The sequence below is a fragment of the Pongo abelii genome, chromosome 10 (assembly GCF_028885655.2).
Source record: "Pongo abelii isolate AG06213 chromosome 10, NHGRI_mPonAbe1-v2.0_pri, whole genome shotgun sequence".
In the NCBI taxonomy this organism is placed as follows: domain Eukaryota; kingdom Metazoa; phylum Chordata; class Mammalia; order Primates; family Hominidae; genus Pongo; species Pongo abelii.
Window position 1 is genome coordinate 12,501,838 of NC_071995.2, and position 23,912 is coordinate 12,525,749.

Consider the following 23,912-nt stretch of genomic DNA (forward strand, 5'->3'; position numbering starts at 1 on the left):
CAAACACAAGGCATCATTCAAGCGCCTTGTGATTTCACCTCGTCGTGGCCACAAACTTAACCAGTTCAGACATTCATAATTTCACGGTGGGCATTTATATCACAGTACAAATGTGTCTTGCTCAATCTAGCACCAGTTCCCCACATGTATCCTCTATGACTTTCTTACATTGAAGTCATGCCTTCCTTAGTAGCCACGTGGCAGTGCTAGAAGCTAGGAAGTTGGTGTTAGCTCAGAGGTTCACCTCCATGCCCTGACAGTAGATGAGGATGATCATCATGCTAATTCAAACTCTCCATATGTGAACATTCGTTACCTCTATAATGTACTCCATTCTGAAATCACATCATGGCTTGAGCAAAACAGTCCTCAGATTACACTTACCTCTAGAAAAACCAGCATTTTCACTCTTTTTCCTTACTTATTAGTTGTGGGAAGGGAGGGTGATTTTATATAATTAGGTTAACCTTATAATTTTTCACCCATACCAACACACTTACGACAGTGACACAGGGCTCCATCAATAAGTAAGCCAGGACTACATATCAAATATTCAGGCAAAACCAGAACCAGAACCATCCTCAACAAACAAACTGGGGTGAGTGTGTGTGAGTATGTATGTATATTTTAAAGGATGAGATCTGGAAGCCGGGAAACCAGGTCCTAACCCTTCATTCTGCCAGAACAGATCATAAGGGCTAAGTTTCTCATTTATCTGGCTCTGTCTCCCCAGTTATAAGAAGGGGGTTAGACTAAATGGTTTCTGCAGTCTCTTACAGCTCTCAAATCCCCACATTACGTCCAAGGAACCTGAGTCTTCCTGGGTGATATGAAGATAAGACATATTCCCTTCCCTCAGGGTCTTGAGCATCTAAAATCTAGAAAATCATAGCAGTGTCCTGCCTGGTATTGCTCAGAAGCGGGAGAAAGTCTCTTCTGTTCTCATTTGTCTCACCTTATTCAGAACTTCAGATAATGTTGCCCCTCTGAGAGTGGCAACAAGAGTAGCGTCATTCACTTATTTCATCATAAAAAGCTCAGTTTAGGGACATTCTTTTTCCTTGACTGTTGTGACTCATTTTATCTTTGTAATATGAATTAGAATGCAGGTAGGTAGTTATGTAGAAAGGAGGTAAGATAAACAATGATATTACTTCCTTCACAAAAACCAGGAGGCAAAGCATCTTTAGAAATATCAGACCAGTAAATGACTATAAAATAAATTTATTTTGTCATGTGCAGTTGCGATGATAACTTCTTTTCACACCTTAGGTTCTTTTATTTTGGGTTTTATCCCCTTAAATATATATGTGTGTGTATATATATATATATTTTTTTTAATTATCATTTGTCCTCTAGTGTTGGAACTGCTTGAATATTTGGCCCCCTAAAAGCTCAACGGAAACATAAAATAAGCCTCCCTTCTGGGCTAAAGTCTCTGAATGGGACCAGCTCCGCAGAATCGCCCCATGGAACTGGATATGCAGTCTGTAGGGAGAGGGAGCAAGATCTGGATTTCTCAAACATTCTCATCCCATCACCCGCTTGGAGCTTGATAATTTCAGCTCTTCAGTCCCATCCTTTCTTCTGCCCCATCAAAGAGATTATGGGGCAGTAATTCTTAGTCACTTTAATTTGCAGATATTCACACATGCAGGGCTGAGATTGTTTCTATAGCACTGGATGCAGTTTTAAGGTGGCAGTTCTGCTCTGGGACAGCTCTTTATCACAAGGTAAACATGGAAATCGCAAGTGATGAGGAGCACTTTCAAGCATTGAAGTGCAATTGATCTCAATTTTTCTTACAACTAGCACATGGGAATGGCTCGATAATTGAGAGAAGTCATTTCTTTGTGAAAGATGGAGAGGGTGGCGTGTGTTCTGCGATGGCCCACAGAAGTTTTATTTATATGATTGCTTTATTGAGGGGAATCGTACCCCTCCTGCCCCACCACCAAACCCAAGTGCCCAAAGACTGCTTTGGCGGAAAGAAATTGTATACAATTTTAATGAGATAATTAAAGAAGATGAGGTATATGAATCTACTGCTTTTTTTTTTTTTTTTTTTTTTTGAGAAGGAGTCTCACTCTGTTGCCCAGGCTGGAGTGCAGTGGTGCGATCTGGGTTCACTGCAAGCTCTACCTCTTGGGTTCACGCCATTCTCCTGCCTCAGCCTCCCAAGTAGCTGGGACTACAGGCACCTGCCACCATGCCCGGCTAATTTTTTGTATTTTTAGTAGAGACGGGTTTCATTGTGTTAGCCAGGATGATCTCAATCTCCTGACCTCGTGATCCGCCTGCCTCAGCCTCCCAAAGTGTTGGGATTACAAGCATGAGCCACCACGCCTGGCCTGAATCTGCTTCTCAATAACAAAATAATAGCTAACATTTATTGGGTCCTTGTCATGTGCCGGCCCTGTTCTAAGCTCTTACATGTTTGAATCATTTAATCCTCACCACCACCCTATAAAGAAGGTGATATTATTACCTCCATTTTATAGATGAAGAAATAAAGATTAAGAGCAATAAAGTAACATGCCCCCAAATCAAGTAGCAACGCTGAGATTTAAACCCAGGTGGGGTTGATGCCAGTGCCTGCATTCATTCCAGCGCACAGAATGAGGAGACCAAAATACATTTTCATAAATGTTTGTAGCTCAAGCGCCCTGAAAATAGAGCACATGATTGAAAGACAAGTGGCAGTTGTGGAGATGAGGACGCCAAAGCAGTTTTCAGGTCACCTGACTGGGGTACAGTGTGTGGCAGGTCCTGCTTACGTTACTGCCAAATTTATACCAAAAAATGTCAAAGATGACTTCTGAGACTCCAAAGTATGTCTAGTTCATAATATTAAAAACTCAGGCGGAGTTGGACTGAATTCACCCTTCTAGATCATTAACTCCCTTGGGATGGGCGGTCTTAGCATCACGAAAATCTCCCAGTCTGTGAGAACTGTGGGTTCTGAGCCAGGCACCGGCTTCTGAGAGCAGACGCACTGGCTGTCACCCACCCCGTGAGGAGCCAGCCCCTCAGTGCAGGTCACACCTTGAAAGCTGGCCCCTCGCTACAGCTGCTTAGTAGGCACCAGGTAGATGCAGTCTTTAGCTGCTCAAGTCACATCCTGTCACTGGTCGTAAACCCACTCGATTCTCTAGTCTTGCTGGAATCGTGTTGATGACTGCAGGGTCCAGGAGGCAGTGGGCTGTGGTTTGACATCTTTGTTACACATATTAACCATGGAATACATGACGGAGCCAGAGAGCATGCCAGCACCTATATGCATGCACTCTACATCCCCCAACTACCTGGGTTCCAATCCCAGCTCCCCAGTTTACCGGCTGTGTGACTTCAGGCAACTGCCTTGGGTCTCAGGTCTCTACCTGTAAAAGAAGGAAAATGACAGGACCTATCTCAAAGGGTTGACGTAAGAAAGAAATGAGTCTCCAGCCTGGGCGACAGACTGAGACTCTGTCTCAAAAAAAATAATAATAAAGAAAGAAAGAAATGAGTTAATATGGAAAATGCCCTTAGAATAGCCAAGCACTCAGTAAATGTTATTCATTATCACGATTCAATATTTCTGGCTATTATTTGGTTGTTTTCCCCCTCTGTTTGTGTAAATTTTTAATTGGGATAAAATACACAACATTTACAATTTTAACCATTTTTAGGTGTACTTCTGTAGTGGTAAGTCTATTCACAGTGTTGTGCAGTTGGTTTTTCCTTCCACTTTTCTTAACCATTCTCAATATCGCAACTGCACGCACTTTGTGCAAACATCAGTTTTGTGCACCTTATACGTAGAGAAGGGCCGTTGCCTCCCTCGCAGTTATCCAAGAACACCTTTGTGGATTCATCTGCACTATGATTTCTGTGGGAAAATACATTTAAAGTGCCAGTCTTCATTACTCTCAGAACACGGCCTGTTTGGAAGGAAGCACTGCTTGCATTTTATGTCACCTTGCAGTATCTGGCAAGCGCTGGGTCCTCCATGACTCCTTTGGAACCTTTGTATTAATCTTCTGGCTGTCTCCTCCTTTAAGAACTACAAGATTAACCTTTTTGCACCCCTTTCTGTTCTGGGATTCTTGAATCTGGCAGCAGGTAATGACAGGTCCCATCAAAAACAGGTCAAGATCTTGACTTCCTGCTCTCCCTGGGAGCGGGGCCCACGAGCACCACTTAACACCTTTTTCCCCTGACCCAGCCTCATTCCAGCCTTCTGCAAGTCCTGCTTTCCTTCCAGGACCTTTCTTCCTGCTTTGCCTCCTGTATTTCAGGGCCTAGGGCAGCATGACCTTTTACCTTCTGACCCTTGCCCTTGCTGCAGCATGTGTTTTGTGACGGAGTGTAGGGACTGGATTGTGCAGAGACCCTCTTTGCATCTGTCTGGGCCCTCGGCCTATTACAGGAGGGGCCCCTCACCCTCCCTGCCTGCACCAGGGTTCTCCAACTGGAGGCTGCTTTTAGCCCTAGGGCTAGCGTGCTCTCTTAAGCCAGAAGTTTTAGGGGCAAGAGATCCCTAATATGCATGAATGACTCTCACAAGACAGGCAGGAAGTCTCCAAGAGACTTCCTTTACCCCTAGGGAAATGCCATCTGATCTTTGAGATAAGGAGCTGGGAGCAGTTTGATTTCATCTCCAGAGAAGGAAGCCCTCAGTTAAGGAGTCATCTTGCTCTTTTCCCCACTCCAGGGCCTCTCTGCCTTATCTCTGTGCCACCTGTGACCCCAGGCCTTATACATGATTGAGAGGATTACCCAAACAGACCTAATTGGCTTATTGGAAATCCAATCCTTTGATTTCTTCATTCACTTCTTTTGTGCTGCTTTATGGAGACAAAGGAGACTCCCCTATACTGCCTGTGAAGAGCAAGACAGTCTGCAGCGCCGACTGTGAGGCCTGTGAGGCCTCCTGTGTCGGCAGATGTGCATGTACTCTCTGTACTGATCCCCTGGAAGGGTGGCCTGTTTGAAAGCAGTCCTGCCCCGGCCTGCAGTAATGAAGATTAAGCCTCAGAGTACTACAAGTTACCCATTTTGTTTCGTTTAGCCCCTGTCATCAAATGCTTATACAATTCTAGGAGCTTACCTAGGGTTTATTGTTGATAACCTCAAACATATGTGAATCAGCCAGTCCAAACTAGGGCAGTTTTCTTCTCAGGCCCTCCAAGGAGTTCAGTGACATTGGCACATTGTGGGGATCAATAGGCTGAAATGCCAGGTACACAGTCAGTGGAAAGGCCCCAAACCAAGCAGAGGTTGAACATCAGGTAACTGGAGTAGGGGGCGTATTAGTTAGCTAGGGCCACTGTAACAAAGTACGCCAAACGGGGTGGCTTAAACAACAGATATTTATTATCTCACTTTTCTGGAGGCTAGAAGTCCAATGTCAACGTGTGCCAGAGTTGGTTCCTTCTGAGAGCTGTGAGATAGGATCTGTTCCATGACTGTCTCCTCGTTTCTGGTGGTTTGCTGGCAAGCTTTGGCATTCCTTGCCTTGGAGGTCTCTGCCTTCATCTTCACCTGCATTCTTCCCCTGTGTATGTCTCTAAGTCCAGAGTATACTTTTTATAAAGACACCAGTCATATTGGATGTTTAAAATGACCTCATCCTAACTAATTACATCTGCAAGGACCGTCTTTCCAAATAAGGTCACATCCTGAGGGTACTAGGGGTTAGGACTTCAACTTATGAATTTTGGGGGAGAGGTATTCAACCCATAATAGGCATAAGAGACCAGGAGTGGTATATGAAATATAGTTTGAATTCCACCTCAAGACCTTGAGCTTATGACTTCTGTCTAGCTCTGTGTATCATTCATACTTCCCACTAATTTTTAACAAAATGACTGGGATAGGGAGAAAGTGAAACCCAGTGGACTGAGGCTAGAGTGAGCATTACCTCCTGGGCCTGTTGACTTGCATCTCCCTGGTGACTTTCTTCTCTGACCAGCATCCGTGGGCTTAGGGAAAGCACAATGTTGGAAATGTGATCCTGGTGTGTGAGATGCAAACTTGATCTTAGCCTTTGCTCTACCCTGGAAACTTACCGGTCAAAACTTTCACCAAAGGCAGTTTTTTGTTTGTTTGTTTAGGCTTACTGGTTATTTATTATTTATAGCATGATTAAATTGGGTCCGATTTTTATGAATTTTAAGTAGAGAAACTTTTCTAATAAGAGGAAAGGATAAGAAATCGGACCTTTTTGTAAAGAAAATTACCACACTTAAAGTCCTGGTTTATTTTAGGCTGTTTGGCAGTGAGAAGAAGGGATTATTTGTGTCTAACAGAGGTCTACAAGGAAAAAAGGTTTGGGATCAGAAAACACTTCCAACCAGAATGACAGTTGCCTGCCAGTCCTTGGTCTTTCTTCCTCCCTTCCTTCTGTGCCACATGGACTAATTATGTCTGGCTTTCCCTCCCTCTTCCTTGTATATTTCCCTTCCATATCAAGACCTTCAGAATGAGGGCAATGTGGATAATTTCCCAGTTTTCCAGCTGGGCAGCTCACCAAGAACAAACCCAGACACCAAGGCCAGACCAAAAAAATCTTCTTGTTTTAGACAGAAGACTCCTACATCTGGAGGATTTAATGCACCCACTGTCCGCTCAGTGCATTTCCTGTGTCCGGAGCTTCTCTGCCTGCCGGCTCTGGTCTCGTAAGTTTCCATGCCCTGTTGCCAACTTATAATAACAGAGGCGGCAGGCAGCAGGCTGAGAACGTCATAGCCTACTCCGTACATGGGCACTGCTTTGCAGACTGAAACAAAGCTTGCAAGGTCTCATTGCAGGCCTCTCAACCTTGACAGTGGTTGTGCCCAGACCACCAGGAGCCTGGAATTAAATACCCTCGGATCCAGTTCTCTACTGTTAATGTTATCAGCTTCATCAAGTACTTCCTCTTTGAGTGATATCTGCAGAGAAATAAATAAATCAAGCTCCTCCAAGTCCTGTTCCTGCCTGGATCCTGAGTCCAAAGTCAAATCTGAGTTGGATTATCCAAAGCACTATCACCCTCCTGCATTGTTCCCAAGGTCTGGGCAGGAACGGAGAGTGAAATCTCTCCAGGACATTACATCAGTTCCTCCTTTATCCTTGGCATGAAAGTTCTTCCTCTCCTGGTCCTCCCAGACTTCCTAAGGCCTGCCCTGAGTGCACACCCACACACTAAACCTTGAAGCCCAGGACATCAAAGAAAGCCTGCAGGTAACCAGATTACTGACCAACGCCTGTGACCGTTTTGAAATTTATAAGACGGGAAATGGATTCAGGAAATGGGATTTTTCAATACATGGTCTTCATCATCCTTAAGTATTTTTAAGCCTTAATAAGCTTTTAAGTAAAGAGACATTCTGTAAATGGCATTTAGAAGAAAATATAGGAAAGTTCAAACTGGAACTGTCTTCAGTAGTTGTTTATGGTGATCATATTCTGTGACAAATGAAAAGTGAACCAGGGACAAAAGATAAATACATTTCTGTGGGTAGCAGAATTGACATCCATATTATCTATAAAAGGAAAGTTTGCCTTGTCTACAAAAGATTACAGATCATTTTAGTCGGTGCCCGGTAAGCATTTATATGCATTTGGGTTAAAGTGAGGAAGTTAGTGCTTGTCTTTCCAACCTATATCCTTGCAAGGTTAATTAAGCACTTTAAAAAAAAAAAGCTTTTTATAACAGGAAATATCAAACCTATACAAAAGTAAAGAGAATTGTATAATGAATTACCATGTACCCATCACCAGTTTTGATGATCAACTCAAGGCCAATCTTGTCTTCCTCTGTGGTCTACCTCCTCTCTCCTTCACCATCCCAGATTATTTTACAGCAAATCCCAGATATATAATTTCCCTTGTAAATAGTATCAACAGGCTGGGTGCCGTGGCTCACGCCTGTAATCCCAGCACTTTGGGAGGCCAAGGCAGGCAGATCACGAGGTCAGGAGATCGAGACCATCCTGGCTAACAGGGTGAAACCCTGTCTTTACTAAAACTACAAAAAATTAGCCAGGCGTGGTGGTGGGCACCTGTAGTCCCAGCTACTCAGGAGGCTGAGGCAGGAGAATGGTGTGAACCCGGGAGGTGGAGCTTGCAGTGAGCAGAGATCACGCCACTGCACTCCAGCCTGGGTGACAGCGAGACTCCGTCTCAAAAAAAAAAAATAGTGTCAACATAGGTCTCAAAAAAAGACTATAAAATCATAATCACAGAACCATCATATCACTTGAAAACTAGTAGTTCCTCGGTATCATCAAATAATCTACTAGTGTTCACTTTTTGCCAACCATCTCATAAATGATTTTTACAGTTTGGATCAGAATCCAAACAACATCTATAAATTGCAGAAGGTTAATGTATCTCTTAAGTCTTTTTCAGTCTATAGGTTCCCATCTGTATCCCTCTTGTGTGTGTGTTTGAGCAGTCCCTCTCTTCAGGTTTTTTTAAAGAGGTCAGCCATAATTAGTATATTTGCATATATAATATATTATATATATTAGTGTAGGCTTATATATACTATATAAGTATATACTTATATAGTATTAGTATATACTATATATCATATATACTATAATCATATATAGTATATATGGTGTGTATATGTATACTATATAGCATACTATGCATATATAGTATATTACTATAATCTCTCCCTGTACGTAGTTTCTTTTCTCCCTCTGGTTGCTTTCAAGATTTTCTCTTTATTTTTGGTTTTCAGCAGTTTGACTATGGTGTAGCTGGGTGTGGTTTTTATTTTACATATCTTACTTGAGATTCTTGTACCTTCGAATTTACTGTTGTTGATAATGTTGTTACCAAATTTGAGGACAATCTAGCCATTATTTTTTAATTTATTCTACTCTGTTTTTTTCTATATTCTCCATCTTGGACACCAATTACATGTGTGTTAGACCATGTGATATTGTTCCACAGGTCACTGAGGATTTGTTTTGTTTGGATTTCATTTTTACTGATCTGTCTTCAAATTTTCTAACCCTTTCTTCTCTCATCTCCATTCTGCTATTAAGTCCATCTAGTCCAGTCTTTCATTTCAGATATTATACTTTTCAGTTATAGAATCTTTGTTTTGTCTTTTTTTTTTTAATTCCATTTCCCTTTTGGCAGGCTGTATGTGTCATCATTTATTACAACCATCATTTTCTTTTAGGGCTTGAACTTATTTATAATAGCTGCTGTAAAGTTTTTCTGTTTGTTTGTGTTAACTCCAACATCTGCATCATCTCAAGTTCTGTTTCTGTTGATGGCCTTTCCTCCTTATTATGAGTTGCACGTTTGTATTTCTTCTCATATCTAGAAAATTGTGACTGGATGCTGAGCACATTGAGACACTGGATTGTGTTCTATTCCACTGAAGAGTATTGACTTTTGTTCTAGGAGGCAATCAAATTACTGGCCAGTTACTTTGAATCTGTAGAGGCATGGTCTTACGTTTCATTAGGTCCAATCTGTTTCTATTTTGCCTTTTGCCCTTAGCAGATCCCCTTGTCCTAGGGTTTTTACTCCTACATTGTGGCCATTCTGGGGTAACAAACAGCCTGAAGTGTTTACAGAGCCTTTGAACTTGATGAGACTCAAACTCTGAACTCTGTCTCCACTGTAGTAGCCAGTAGCTGAGATTTCTGCTCATATCTTTTGATTATACAACTGTTGCTTTTCACCGAACTCCAAAGGGTCTCCCTGGCACTTGGCCTATTCGGTAATCAGACAAGAATTTGAGGAAGCTTTTACATGCCAATTTAATCACTCTCCCCTCTGAGGCTCCCACTGTATGCGATTTGTTTCTTCAATTTTCTGCCATTCTGGCAGCTACCTACTCTATCTCAAGCAACTTTCTGTTTCTGTTCTAACTGCCCTGTGCTGCACGGACTGGGGAGGAACATGCAGCATAGGGCAGTTAGGAGATCAACAGAATCGGGGGGAAGATGTTTAAATACGGACCTCACTCTGTGCAGGTCCCTTCTTTCAAGAGTAAAATCCCCTCCGGTTTTTGTCTGCCCTTGATACCTTCAAATAATTTTTTCAATGTATTTAATATGGTTTCTTTCATTTCTATCCGTAAGAAGGTTAGTTTGGTACAAGCCACTCTGCTATTGTTGAAACTGAAATTCCCCCTTTCCTTGTTTAGATAAGTGGTGGCAGATCATAAATACTTCATCTTGCTTTTCATATCTAACCATAGATTCTGGATGCTAATCCTTAGCAAAATATCGAGATACTCCTCATTCCTTTTTACTTTTACGTAGTACTCCATTTTTTAGAGATATATACTATAATTTATTAAATCAGTCTCCTATTGATAGCTATTCCAATGATGAGGCACTTGAATTTATGGCAGTGGGTTATACAGTAGTCACAAAATAAGCCCTTTGCCTTCAAGGAGATGATCTTTTAACATTGTGAACAATATTTTTGTTCAGTGATCATATGATAGATGAGATCTAGTAGAACTTTCAAAAAAGAAAAAAGTCTACATTTTCTTCTTAACCCTGTGTAAAACTTAAAACCACTATGTCTGTCTCTGTTTACTGACCCTATCAAATTACTGAATTCCCTTTATGTGTTCTTCATATATATATATAATCTTAATGGACAAAGGTGATATGTTTGACTTGCTTTACTTAGAACTGTGGACAATTCTTTGACCAGAACAAGGACAGCAAGCATGCACATCCTTTTGGTGAGACTGCCCTGGGAACAGATGTGGCCAGAGAGAGTTCATTGAGTTGGGTGTGGAGCCGTGTAGAAATCCCCATTTTTATGGGCAGATTTCTGTCCTTCTGCACCTTAGCAGGGACTTCTGGAGCCAGGTGTGTGCCGGTCCATTCCCCGACCCAGCCCTCAGAGCTACTTCTGTTGCTGAGCTGTGTACACTTCTGATGTTATCCTCGCTCACATGTCACCAGCTTGCAACTTTGAGTGGGATGAGTTAGAGGTATTGTTAGAGGTGTCTATCCATCCTGCTTCTTCCTTACCTCTGCCTGTCTCTGAGCACTTGTAGGATCTGTGCACTCAGGAGCAAAGTGCTCCCAAAAGTTCTTTCAAGTTCAGTAAGATTGTCATTCTGTAAATTGGGGCCACTGTGCATGCTTAGAGCAGGTTTTGGTGTGACTTTGTGTCGTAGTTTCTATGTTGCAGTGACAGATGTTGTCATGAGTACACAGGTTCTAGAATCTGACTGGAGTCTGGTTCTATAATCTCCTAACTGGCTATGTGACCTTGGGTAAGTTGCTTAACTTCTTTATGCCTCAGTTTTATCATCTGTAAAATAGAGGTACTAGTGGTATCTCCTGGTTAGGAGTGCTATAAGGTTGGGGGTTTTTTTCTTTTTTTTGTTTTTGTTTTTGTTTTTGAGACAAAGTTTTGCTCTTCACCCAGGCAATGGTGTGATCTTGGCTTGATGCAACCTCTGCCTCCTGGGTTCAAGTGATTCTCATGTCTCAGCCTCCCGAGTAACTGGGATTACAGGCGGGAGCCACCACACCCAGCCAGCAGTGCTATAAGTTTTAAACAGTGAAATCCAGTATCTAAGATATAGTTATTACTAATAATTATTACTAATATTATTAACATTATCACTAATACTGATAACTCCTAGAGTTAGAGAATATGAAAATTTTAGTTGTGAAAATGTAAGTCAATGAAAGCATCTAGAGAGAAACCCCTAAGAACCCTTCCACCTCTGAAAGCGACGTAGAAGAGTTAAATGATGGCCAAAAGATGAGGCATGGAAGTTTGGCTTCCTTGCGCCTACAGGCCACAGGTAGGTCATTAACGGAATGCTTGTAGACATCCTTAGGTTGCCTGGCAATAGAAAAATAGCTTCAATATGCACATCTTAAGGCCGGGCGCGGTGGCTTACACCTGTAATGCCAGCACTTTGGGAGGCTGAGGTGGGCAGAGCACGAGGTCAGGAGATCCAGACCATCCTGGCTAACACAGTGAAACCCCATCTCTACTAAAAACACAAAAAATTAGCCGAGCATGGTGGTGGGCGCCTGTAGTCCCAGCTACTCGGGAGGCTGAGGCAGGAGAATGGCGTGAACCCGGGAGGCAGAGCTTGCAGTGAGCTGAGATCGTGCCGCTGCACTCCAGCCTGGGCGACAGAGCGAGACTCCATCTCAAAAAAAAAAAAAATGCACCCTTTAAATTGTTTAGCAGTGAAAAAGACACTGCATTCTGGGGAGAAAGGTCCTTTACACATACCTACACGCTCCTCCATTTACCGCCTGTAGAGCCCCAGGGAGTTTCCTGTCCTGCCAACTCACTGGGGTCTGTGATTGTCTTTCCCTCTGCTCCACAGATAACTGTGTCCAGAGGACCCCCAGGCCATCCGTGGATAATGTGCACCATAACCCTCCCACCATTGAACTGTTGCACCGCTCCAGGTCACCTATCACGACAAATCACCGGCCTTCTCCTGACCCCGAGCAGCGGCCCCTCCGGTCCCCCCTGGACAACATGATCCGCCGCCTCTCCCCAGCTGAGAGAGCTCAGGGACCCAGGCCGCACCAGGAGAACAACCACCAGGAGTCCTACCCTCTGTCAGTGTCTCCCATGGAGAATAATCACTGCCCAGCGTCCTCCGAGTCCCACCCGAAGCCATCCAGCCCCCGGCAGGAGAGCACACGCGTAATCCAGCTGATGCCCAGCCCCATCATGCACCCTCTGATCCTGAACCCCCGGCACTCCGTGGATTTCAAACAATCCAGGCTCTCCGAGGACGGGCTGCATAGGGAAGGGAAGCCCATCAACCTCTCTCATCGGGAAGACCTGGCTTACATGAACCACATCATGGTCTCTGTGTCCCCCCCTGAAGAGCACGCCATGCCCATTGGGAGAATAGCAGGTGAGTGAGTTCCCCTCTCGCTGCTCCAGCATCATGGAGACCTGACAAAGCCCCACTCTCCCCTGTGATCTTTGCAGCCAGCCTCGCACCATTCCCAATTAGGCGCCCTCCAAGGCTCTGTGAGGGCAAGTGGAGGCTTCTGCTTGGATGAGGCGAAATCCCTAATGGCTTGGTTAATGAGCCGCTGGGATGGAGTAGTTAATGAGCCTCAGAAATGTTAAGCAACAAATGTCCTACGTCCAGCTTACAAGGAGAGTCACATCAGAATCAAGGCTAAGCGAAAACATTTAAAATAAAAGGTTTATGAGCATGCTAATGGCCCTGTCCTGAAGTTTCCAGCAGCTAATTAATGACCAGACACAGCATAAAGAAGCTTTGTTTCAGATTCAGGCCTGTAATTCCACCCTGTGAGCAGTAACGCCATGCAGCCTTCACCTTGGGAGCGGGTAGGAGAGGAAAACAGGATTATGGTATTGGAGGGTAGGTGTTGCTGGGCCATTTGGACGGAGGAAACCACTCCCAGATTCTTTCATTTATTATAAGAAGCCCAAGTTTGCTTACTTAAGGGAAGAAACCAGTGGAAACCAGTAGGAAAAATATCTACACATTGTCTGTTTCCTAGGATGCTCATAATTTACACGAACTCATTCTTCAGAAGCTTAATCCTCTAACCATGTGACAAGCTTAGCTCTTTTCATAGAGCATTTCTCCATTAGTGAGATATTTGTTGAGCACCTGCTGTGTACAAATAAATGCATTAGGAGTAGGGATACAGAGCTAATTTAACATGCAATATCTTTTTCCCCAAGGAATTTAGAATATAGTGGGAGAGACAAAGGTGAAAACCACTAAGATATAAGGCAGAATGAAGTAAGCCCCATTTCCCATTCATTTTATGTACCAGCATTCATTGAGCACCTACTGTCTGCCAGAGTAATAAAGCGCTGTAGAAGCAAAGCCAGAAGGAAGGTGCGTTTTGACTGGAGGGACCGAGCAAGGCTTTGCAGGGGAGAGAGCGTGATGCTGAAGTGACTGTGCTTTTGATAGTGGGAGGGAGGCCTGGAGGCAGGAGAGAACAGACCTGTTCAGGGAAAGGTGAGAAATGCCCCCCTCCTCCCTGAGCCCATGACCCTGTGAGAGCTCTAGCTGACCATCGGGGTGCTGCCATGCTGATGGCAATGGAACAACAGGCTCCTACAAGCCTACTTTACCTCTGCCTTGAGGTACTGTCCCTTTTTTTTTTTTTTTTTCCACGCTCTGTCGCCCAGGCTGGAGTGCAGTGGCGTGATCTCGGCTCACTGCAAGCTCCGCCTCCTGGGTTCACACCATTCTCCTGCCTCAGCCTCCTGAGTAGCTGGGACTACAGGCGCCGCCACCACTCCCAGCCAATTTTTTTCGTATTTTTAGTAGAGACAGGGTTTCGCCATGTTAGCCAGGATGGTCTCGATCTCCTGACCTCGTGATCCGCCTGCATCGGCCTCCTAAAGTGCTAGGATTACAGGCGTGAGCCACTGCGCCCGGCCGGTACTGTCCCTTTTTTATTTAAATCATTTCTTTCTAGATTTTTCTCTGGCCCCAAGTGCACCACCAGTGTTGTCTCAGTTTCACTATTATAAATAATTTACATCAGGGATGTTGAATCAAGAAAATAAAATGGCCAACAAAAATGACTTATATGCTTTAAAAACTATGAAAAAGGAAATGATATACGTTTAGGATTCAATTCAAAATGATCCTGCAGAGTTGGGGGTGGGGCGTGGGTGGCATCTACATAAAACACGGCTAGCCATCACCAGCTAGTGGTTATATGTCTGGGTGATAGATGCATGGGGATTCATATTATTGATCTCTCTGCTTTTACCTGTACATTAGATTGTTTTAATCAGAAAATGAAAAAAAAACTGGGGAAAAAAAGAATAGTAGATAAAGAAGCAAAGAGCTTAGGCAAAACGTGAATTTCTCCAAATAATTGGAGAAGGAGGATGAGGTCAGTGTATTGCTGTGAATTCTGTAAATGACCCATCTTGTGCTTTCCAGGCAATACCCTTCTTGTCTATATACCCTCTTGTCTTGTTTCTTGCATGGTGTGTGCAGCAATACTTGACATTTTGCAGATACCTTTTGCTTGTTTGTAATTCTCAGGACCGCTCTTTAATGTAGCTCATGACTGCAGTATTCATCTTATGTGGAAGGGTGATTTGTACAGGGGAAACCGCAAAGGAAACTGAGCCCCAGAGAGGCAAAGGCCTTTGCCAAGGTCAGATAGGGGCCCCGTGACCGAGGTGTGCAGGACAACCCTTGCTGCCCCGTGGCTGCTGTCCATAGTGCTGCCCTCGTGGGCCTGGCTTGCTTCCAAGATCTCTCCTGTCTACCTCCCAGGTGACACTGCCTTCACCACTTTTTTGGGAATCTACCGTAAGCCCATGAATCAAGAAAGATACATGGTTTAGACTTGAGGAGTTATTTTTCCCTTGTTTAGTAGGTTTGTAAGTTTCAAAATATTAGTCTCTTAAAATTATATTACTTTTTTTTTTTTTTTTTTTTTGAGACAGAGTCTCTCTCACCCAGGCTGGAGTTCAGTGATGCAATCTCGGCTCATTGCAACCTCTGCCTCCTAGGTTCAAGTGATTCTCGTGCCTCAGCCTCCTGAGTAGCAGGGATTACAGGCACATGCCACCATGCCTGGCTAATTTTTTTGTATTTTTAGTAGAGATGGGGTTTCACCGTGTTGGCCAGGCTGGTCTTGAACTCCTGGCCTCAAGTGATCTGCCTGCCTTGGCTTCCCAAATTGCTGGGATTACAGGCATGAACCACTGCACCCAGCCTATACTACTGTTTTTTTCATCCCATTCCCCAATATCAGTGTTTGATGATGGATGCGGCCTCATCAGTTAGGAAGCTTGATGGAATACTGCACCCACCAAATGATGAGCCTGGGTGTCTGTGGATGTCCGCTCTCTCAAGGGCACACAGAAATAGGCAACATGTGTTTTTCTTGATGGCTCTAGGAAGTCAGAATATTCATGTAAAATAACCCTGGGGCCTAGATCTTTTGGGGGAATGCATTAACTCTTTCAGTATAACACAATGTCCTAAAACTAATTACCAGTGCTGTAATGGCATATTCAAAAGTTTTTAAATCTCCTAATATCTATTTTAACTAATGCAACCAAATCCAAATTTAACTCATTCCACTGAAAGGCATTGTTTTTCTCCGAAGAAGGTAGGACTGGATCATCCCTAAAGTTCCTTCCAGTTCTGACAGTCTTGATTCTGTAACCCTCCCAAGAAAACACAAGAGTTTTAGGCACCTTTGTTTCTTTGAGGATACCCCTGTGTGTACTCCACTCTTCTGATGTCTTTCTGGACTCCTCACATCCTTGTAAAATTGATTGTTTATTGGAGGTGAAATTCATTGGGTGATTCCTGTGTACAATGTAAAAGTTCTGTCGTTACTGAATAGCCGTAAAAAGCCTTTAAATCTCCATAAAGCAGCTGTTAGATGAGAAAACTTAGTTCCTTAAAGCTTTTTAAATGAGCACAGCACAAAAAGAAATGAAGGTGCTGCTGAATGTCAAACTGATGAGTACTATAGCTGGAGGGTATAGATGGAAATAGTACTCATGAATGTAGATCACAAAATGAAGCTAAATTCTTACTATTCAGATGTGATTTGTTCAGGTGCCCTAGAATTTATGCATTTGGACACCTTCTGTGTATAAGGCACTGTTCTGCATTCTTGACGGGGTGGGGACAGCCTCAGAGAGATATAAGACACAGTCTTTATCGTGAAAGAGCTGAGCACAGTTAACTATAAAAGCAGAGCACATGACATGTATCTTAGAAGGGCTCCTGTTAAGTACCACAGGAGGTCAGAGTAGGGATGTCAGGGCAAGCTACATGGAGGGGTGGCTTTTAGCTGGGCTTGGATGAATGCTTAGAATGTGGACAAGTGGAGATTAGAGAAAAACAGGTCATTCCAGATGGAGAAAACTTACCAGGAGCAAAGCAAGATAAGGCTCAGTGTATTTTTTCTATTTCAGGTAGAAATGTAAATCTACAAGTTGAGGTCTATTGAGGTCATTTAAAAATCTATCATTTTTCAGGCTGGGTACTGTGGCTCACGCCTGTAATCCCCGTACTTTGGAAGGCCGAGGCTGGCAGATCACCTGAGGTCAGGATTTCGAGACCAGCCTGGCCAACTTGGTGAAACCCCATCTCTATCAAAAAATACAAAAATTCATCAGGCATGGTGGTGCACACCTGTAGTCCCAGCTACCGAGGAGGCTGAGGTGGGAGAATCACTTGAACCTGGGAGGTGGAGGTTGTAATGAGCCAAGATTATGCCACTGCACTCCAGCCTGGGCAACAGAGTGATACCCCGTCTCAAAAAAAAAAAAAAAAAAGTGTGTGTGTGTGTGTGTGTGTACATATATATATATATATATATGTACACACACGTATGTATATGTGTATATATATACACATGTGTATATATACACATATATGTATATGTATATATGTGTATATGTATATATGCATGTGTATGTGTATATATACGTGTGTATATGTGTATATATACATATGTGTATATATATGTATATGTGTATATATACATATGTGTATATATATACATATGTGTATATGTGTATATATACATATGTGTATATGTATATATACATATGTGTATATGTGTATATATACATATGTGTATATGTGTATATATACATATGTGTATATGTGTATATATGAAATTTTTCATAAATTCTTTTCATTATCTACTATCACTGAAATCCCATCGTACCATTAAGATACATGCAAAATTGTTCTCACTCATAGGTGGGAATCGAACAATGAGAACACACGGACACAGGAAGGGCAACATCACACACCGGGGCCTGTTGTTGGGTGGGGGGAGGAGGGAGGGATAGCATTAGGAGATATACCTAATGTAAATGACCAGTTAATGGGTGCAGCACACCAACATGGCACATGTATACATATGTAACAAACCTGCACATTGTGCACATGTACCCTAAAACTTAAAGTATAATTAAAAAAAAGATACATGCAAATTTATGTCTGTTAGGTATTTACCATATGGAAAAACTAAAATAATCAAGAAAGGAAATTCAGTAGGTGGTTGACAGTTTAAATACAAATCACAAATGACATCTTTTTAAATATAACAAGTAGCTTATTTTTAAAGGTGTCACTTACTTTGCAAAGGATAAGGAGAACTGTTATTAAGAATTTACCAGGTTGGAATGGCTGGTGTTTATGGGAGAGAGTTTAGCACAAGACGGAGTGAGACAAGATTGCTGGGGTCTATTTTGAATCCAGCAGCCAATGCTGTATGTAATAGTGAAAAAGTTGCTTCTTTCTGTGCTTGTTTTCTACTTGGTATCTTTAAGAATGGGCTATTTAGGAGCAAGGAGCCTAGCAGAAAGCATCTGTCAATCTTCCAAAACTTTACCTACAAAAGTTTTACTGGCTTGTGTCCCACCAGTGTGTTTCAAAGCCAGAAAGTATATTGGCCACAAGCACCTGTAGGTGGCTGAGGTGTGACTGTAGTCATCCGTGAGTCATGTTTTCAGTATGTGTTGAAATTCCTTATTTGGACTTGATTTCAAAGGTAGAAGGGCCTTTTACAGGTGAAGGAACTGAGATTGAGACACATCAAGAGTCTAGCCTTGAGCTTCTGTTCAGTGTTCTTCCCAAAATTATTGTTTCCTTCTGGTCTGGGACTCTAGAGCAAAGTTTGAAAACTGTGGCCCCAACTGTGGGCCAAATCCAGCCACCATGCATTTTTTTAAAATCAAGTTTTCCTGGAAAACAGCCAAACCCATTTATTTGGTACTGCCTATGTCTGCTTCCATGCTGCAGTGGCAGAGTTGAGTAGTTACAACAGAGATTGCATGGCCAGCAACACCTAAAATATTTATTAATTGGCCCTTTACAGAAAACGTTTGATGTTCTCTGCCTTGCAACATTGTGTACGTGGTGGTCAGTGTGCTTGGAATCATAGATGCAATGTAGGATGCAGACTTAGAAAACAGTGCCCCTGCTCTCAAGGAATTATTTGCACTTTAGATGACAAGGCATGTTTGAGACATGTGAAAGGAACAATAACAAGTTATGTAAGAGGAGACAGGTTCTGGACTGCAGGCTATATTTTCAGATCAACCAGAATAGTTGCAATAATATCATTAACATAAATAAAATACTAAGTATTTAGCTAAGTAAAAGAAATGATTTATCTGCACTTTGGATTATATAGTTCTTCATTCATTGATTCAAAAATTATTGCCAGTCTGCTCATGTGCCAGGCATTGTTCTAGATGATAGGGCACTGCCTCTCTAAATGCCAAATTTCGTATCCTTGCTGGTGGAAGGCAATGTCCTCTTGCTTTAGGCCATGACACAAACTAAGCTCCTACTTTAACTATAGACAGCTAAATCTTAAAACGAACATTTTTCAGTCATTTTAGTTTTCTCTTAAAGTACTTTAATTCCGTTAAAACCTGAGCCACCAGATTTCCTGTCTGCCTGTCCCTTCCTTGGCCTTAATCCACAACTCTGCTGAGGAAGAAGATTCGTTGGTACACTGACAATTGTTTTATAATTCATTCATTTCAAAACCCCTCATTTGCTACCCAAAAGTGGGGACCTCAATCTGTACAGATTTACGTGTTCAAAGCCCATGGCCTACCCAAATAGAGAATATCTCCTTTCTTGTGTTTATCTCACAACTTTTGCTGAAGTCTCTCCATCTTTGTGAATATGAACTTCTCGATTTGTGAGGCTATCGCTGGTCAATTGGGTCATTAATCCTACAGCAGGCAAGACACAGAATTTCCTCTCAGCTCAACGTCTCTTCACTCCCAACCCTCTTAGAACACACTTTGCAGCAATCCTTGGAATGTTTAAAGGTAGCCTTTTGGGACTTTAAAAAATACTTTTACTATCTCTCAAGGTTACATCGTTAACAGAAACAAAAAGATTCTAATCAGGGAGACATCAAGTCTCTTGCATTGCTTATTTGTCACCCAACTAAAACAATGTACTTTCTTGATTTGGTTTTATTGACTGGATGAATTATATATACAAAGATTCAATTTGGGGAGCCTCTGAAGTAAGATGAAGAAAAAAGTATGAAACTCCAGAGAAAGCAGTTTGAGGCTTGTCCTCAGGGACTTCAAGGACTGGGAGAAGTCACTGTATTCCGGCATCTTGCTTCTGTCTCCGCTTCCTCCCACAGTGTTTAATGCTGCTGTGAATTTGTTTCAAAGGAAGCCTATAGACTTTTTTTTTTTAATTTTGTACATGAGCCTCAGGAGCAGCCTTGACAGCTAAAAGACCTCGTAAAAGAGAAGTGCGAAGGGATTGCATGAAAGTGCTGGGGGCGAGTCTCAGCCCTAGGCCTTTGTTGGAAGGTGTGGGGTGTGCAGACACATGCGCACCTTCGCACACATGCATCTGTGCATAAACATCTGTATTCGCAGGAAAGAAAAGATAGGGTTGTGGGATGTCCCCAGAAGCCACAAGGATTCCAGTGTTTTAGTACCAGGTGAAAGAGCCGCTTCCTCCCGCACTATCTCAGGGAGATGCCCTTCTGTAGACCTCTGTAGCCCAGTACCTTCAAGAGCTCCTGGAGACAGACGGCCCCGAACAGTCCTAGGGAAGCAGTGTGGGCCTGTGGCGAAAGCTTGGACTGCGAAGTCAGCAGGATTGGAATGCGGTTCTTGACTCCCAAGCAGGTGCATAATGTTCCTGAGCCCTTCTTTCCTTATCTGTAATATTGAGAATAGTAATACCCATTTCTGGGCCCTTTTGACTGTTAATGAGACAACATGTGAATGCATGGCACGAGAAAGTTAATTGCTACGTGTTACTGCCCCCCCCCCCCCCTCACTGCTGAGCTGCCATCCTACCCATCTGAGAGGGACTGTGTGGGAGCTGCGGGTGCAGCCAGCACAACTGCCTGCGGAGCCACGCAGGGCACTGACAGGGAAGGCCTGTGTGGGGTGCCCCTTCAAGGCCACCTCCGTTTTATTTCCTTGGAGATTTACTTATATGCTCCTGCTTCCCCTCCCTGAAGCTTTGCCTGCTGTCCATATTTGGAGGGGATGAATAAGATGAGCACTGGGGAGGGGAGGAGCCATCACTCCAGCAGGAATATTCCCAGCGGCTGAGTCACTGCACTTTATTTTCAGTGTGAACAACTGAGAAATCAAAGAGCCCTAAAAGAGGAGGAAGTTTCAGGACAATGTTTTTAAAAGATAAAAAACATCAACAGTATGGTGGCTGAGTGGAAAATAATAGAAGGGGCTTGAGGAGACTGGAAATTCCAGTTTGTGTAAGGGCGCACAGTGCTGTAATACAGAGTCCTACCTCTCTGCAGTCCCTGGGTGTGAATTCCCAGGCTGCATCCACACCTGAGCAAAGCGGAGGCTGGGCCTTATTAGGTTCTGGCTGCGGGCTGGATCTCAGCTACAGGGTATGAGTTTCGGATACTGGTGTTTCCCAGCCTTCTCCACACCTTATGTAATCACAGGTGAAAAGGTCCAGCCTCGTTTGCAGCTGTGGTTCTTCTGCCCCAGGAAGCATAGATTTTTGTATAATTTGCCTCCACTTCTCCCTCCTCCAGCGTGCCGCTGTGCACACATGTTTTCTGTTTTCCTAAGCCACAGCAAAGCACAAGCAATTGCCCATTGTAAACACACCTCTGCGTATCAACACACACCTGGCTGCACTGGATTGACCAACTTTCTGCTTCTAGGTAATGGCTGATCTAGAATAGAGGAGGAGGAGGAGAAAAAAAAAAAGCAGCAGCAGATGGCCCCCTGAATGTTGTAAACGGTGTTTCTCTAAGCAGGGTTTCTCAACACTCTTGATATTTGGGCCAAAAAATAATGTGTGGGGTTGCTTAGTATATTGTAAGATATTTAGCAGCATCCCTGGCCTCTACCCACTAGATGCTAGGAGCACCCTGCACCCCAGTGTGACAACCAGAAATGCCTCCAGATATTGCCAAATGCCCCCAGTTCAGAACCATATTTGTAAAGCTTCGTAGCAACTTTTTATTTCATATGCTACTTTGCGTGTTTTGTTGCTGAACTGGAAATAAACATATTAATGTTTAGGTAATTTCAAAAAATGTAACAGGGACACTTGGCCTCTCTGTTGGTAATTATACCCATGGCACTATCATTTGCAGGCCTTCTTTAAAATTCCACTTGGGCAGTTAAAACATAAAATGACTTTCTTAGAAGCTTTCCTGAAATTTAAATTAACCACAATCATTAACCATTCCCTATGTCAATAATTTGACTTGCCTACTCTAGTTTTTTAAGCATCAGTTTTGTCTGGCGTGGTTTTTTTCTTTAGAAACCATGTTGGTTATGTGTGAATTGCCCATCTTTTTACAGTCTCTGCTCAATAAGTTTATACAATGAGTCTCTGGTAAGAGACAGACGTGGGAGTGAAAATATTTCTCCTTAACCACAGGAAGGGATTTTTTACAATGCCTTTAGCTGCGGATACCAAGGGTACCTCACCCAGCAGGGAGGAGAGGGAACTATACTTGGGCTAAACACTTTCATAAACTACTTCTCATGGAAAAGAAAATCCAAATAGTGGAAATTTCTTTAAAATATCCATGTGCCTTGAGATAGAAGAAAGCCCTTTCGTTTAAGAAAAATGCACTTAAAATTAATGAATACCTTGTGATCCAAAAACATTTTATACATATACGTTCAAGTGTTTTGAAGTGGAGCGAACTAGAGTGTGGTGCGCTTTATTATATAGTATTATGCATTTACATTGATGATCAAAGAACATTGTATCTGTGCAGGCATGGATTCCGAAAAGGCTGAAAAATTCCAGGTGAGCCATGGCAACAACCTCTAAAGGATCTAGGAACCTAAAGAGGATCTGCCTTTTATTTAATAGAAATCTTAGAAACAAAAATAACTGACATGGCTTGAATGTCAATTGTTTAAAAAAAAAAAAAGGAAAAAAAATCTATTATGTGGTCAGGCAGTTATTTTTATCATCTAGGCATAATTTTTACCAAAGAAACAAAACAATCGATAATGTTATAAAAACCACTTATACTCTGAGCTTGAAACAACTGCTTTATGCCACAAAATTCCTATTGCTGTCTCCGTTAGTGACTAATTCAGTATGTCCTGAATGTCAACATATTTTTATTACTCAGCTGAAGTTGGCTTTGCTGGATTAAATGTCATTTAAAATGATCAATTGGCAGCTTGTTTGGGGTTGTTTTCACATTTATGAAAGGAAAAGTTTGCCAGATACAAATGTTCTTGAAGCTCACAGGGAAACGGTGTTCTCTGGTAAGCCCTGCCCTTCCTTTTGCCATCTGATAAGTAGATAACATTCTAGGTCCTAGTCTGATGCCTCCGAAAAACCAACATGGCAGCCCAGTGCAGGTTAAGCCCTTACATGGAGAAATGGTCTGGTTCACGTTTCACTGTTTTATGAGAAGTAGAATGTACCATTACAGTAAAAGAGAAGCAACAGAAACATGCAGTGAAAACTCCCGTGCTTGTGGATGGAGAACTGTCCACTTTGTTTTAGCTCTACAGTAGGCTTCTGAGTGGAGTGCCTTCTGCCTAGAGTCAAGAGGGCTGCCATGATGTCACCCACCTTCATATGGGCAAAATGTCTTTATATCAAACTGTAAAAGACAACACGTCATTTCTTAATTGCTGAAATTTATTAAGATGAACACACTAGAAAATCACATTCCCAATCCAGAGGAATCCGATGGTGTCCTCAGCCTATTTGCAGTGAAAATGATTGTAAACCTATAGGGAGACATGGGAGGGGCTGCACACAAACTGCCTTTGTTCCTCCTGATTTACTGGCATTTTTTCCCCTAGAGATACGGTCTCACTCTGTCACTCTGTCGCCCAGGCTGAGGGCAGTGGGTTGATCATGGCTCACTGTAGGCCCAAACCCCTGAGCTCAAGCAATTCTCCCACCTCAGCCTCCCAACTAGCTGGGATTACAGGCA

General features: G+C 42.8%; 1 protein-coding gene across 7 annotated transcripts in view; it reads left to right on the plus strand.

The window, feature by feature from the left end:
- Nucleotides 1–23,912, plus strand: part of ETV6 (ETS variant transcription factor 6) — a 285,690-nt gene that overhangs the window by 247,492 nt on the left and 14,286 nt on the right. For all 7 annotated transcript variants that reach the window (XM_054526846.2, XM_024256860.3, XM_024256861.3 and 4 more), the window contains one exon: nucleotides 12,323–12,868. In XM_054526846.2, the coding sequence (XP_054382821.1) occupies nucleotides 12,323–12,868 (546 nt within the window). The remainder of the gene's footprint in view (nucleotides 1–12,322; nucleotides 12,869–23,912) is intronic.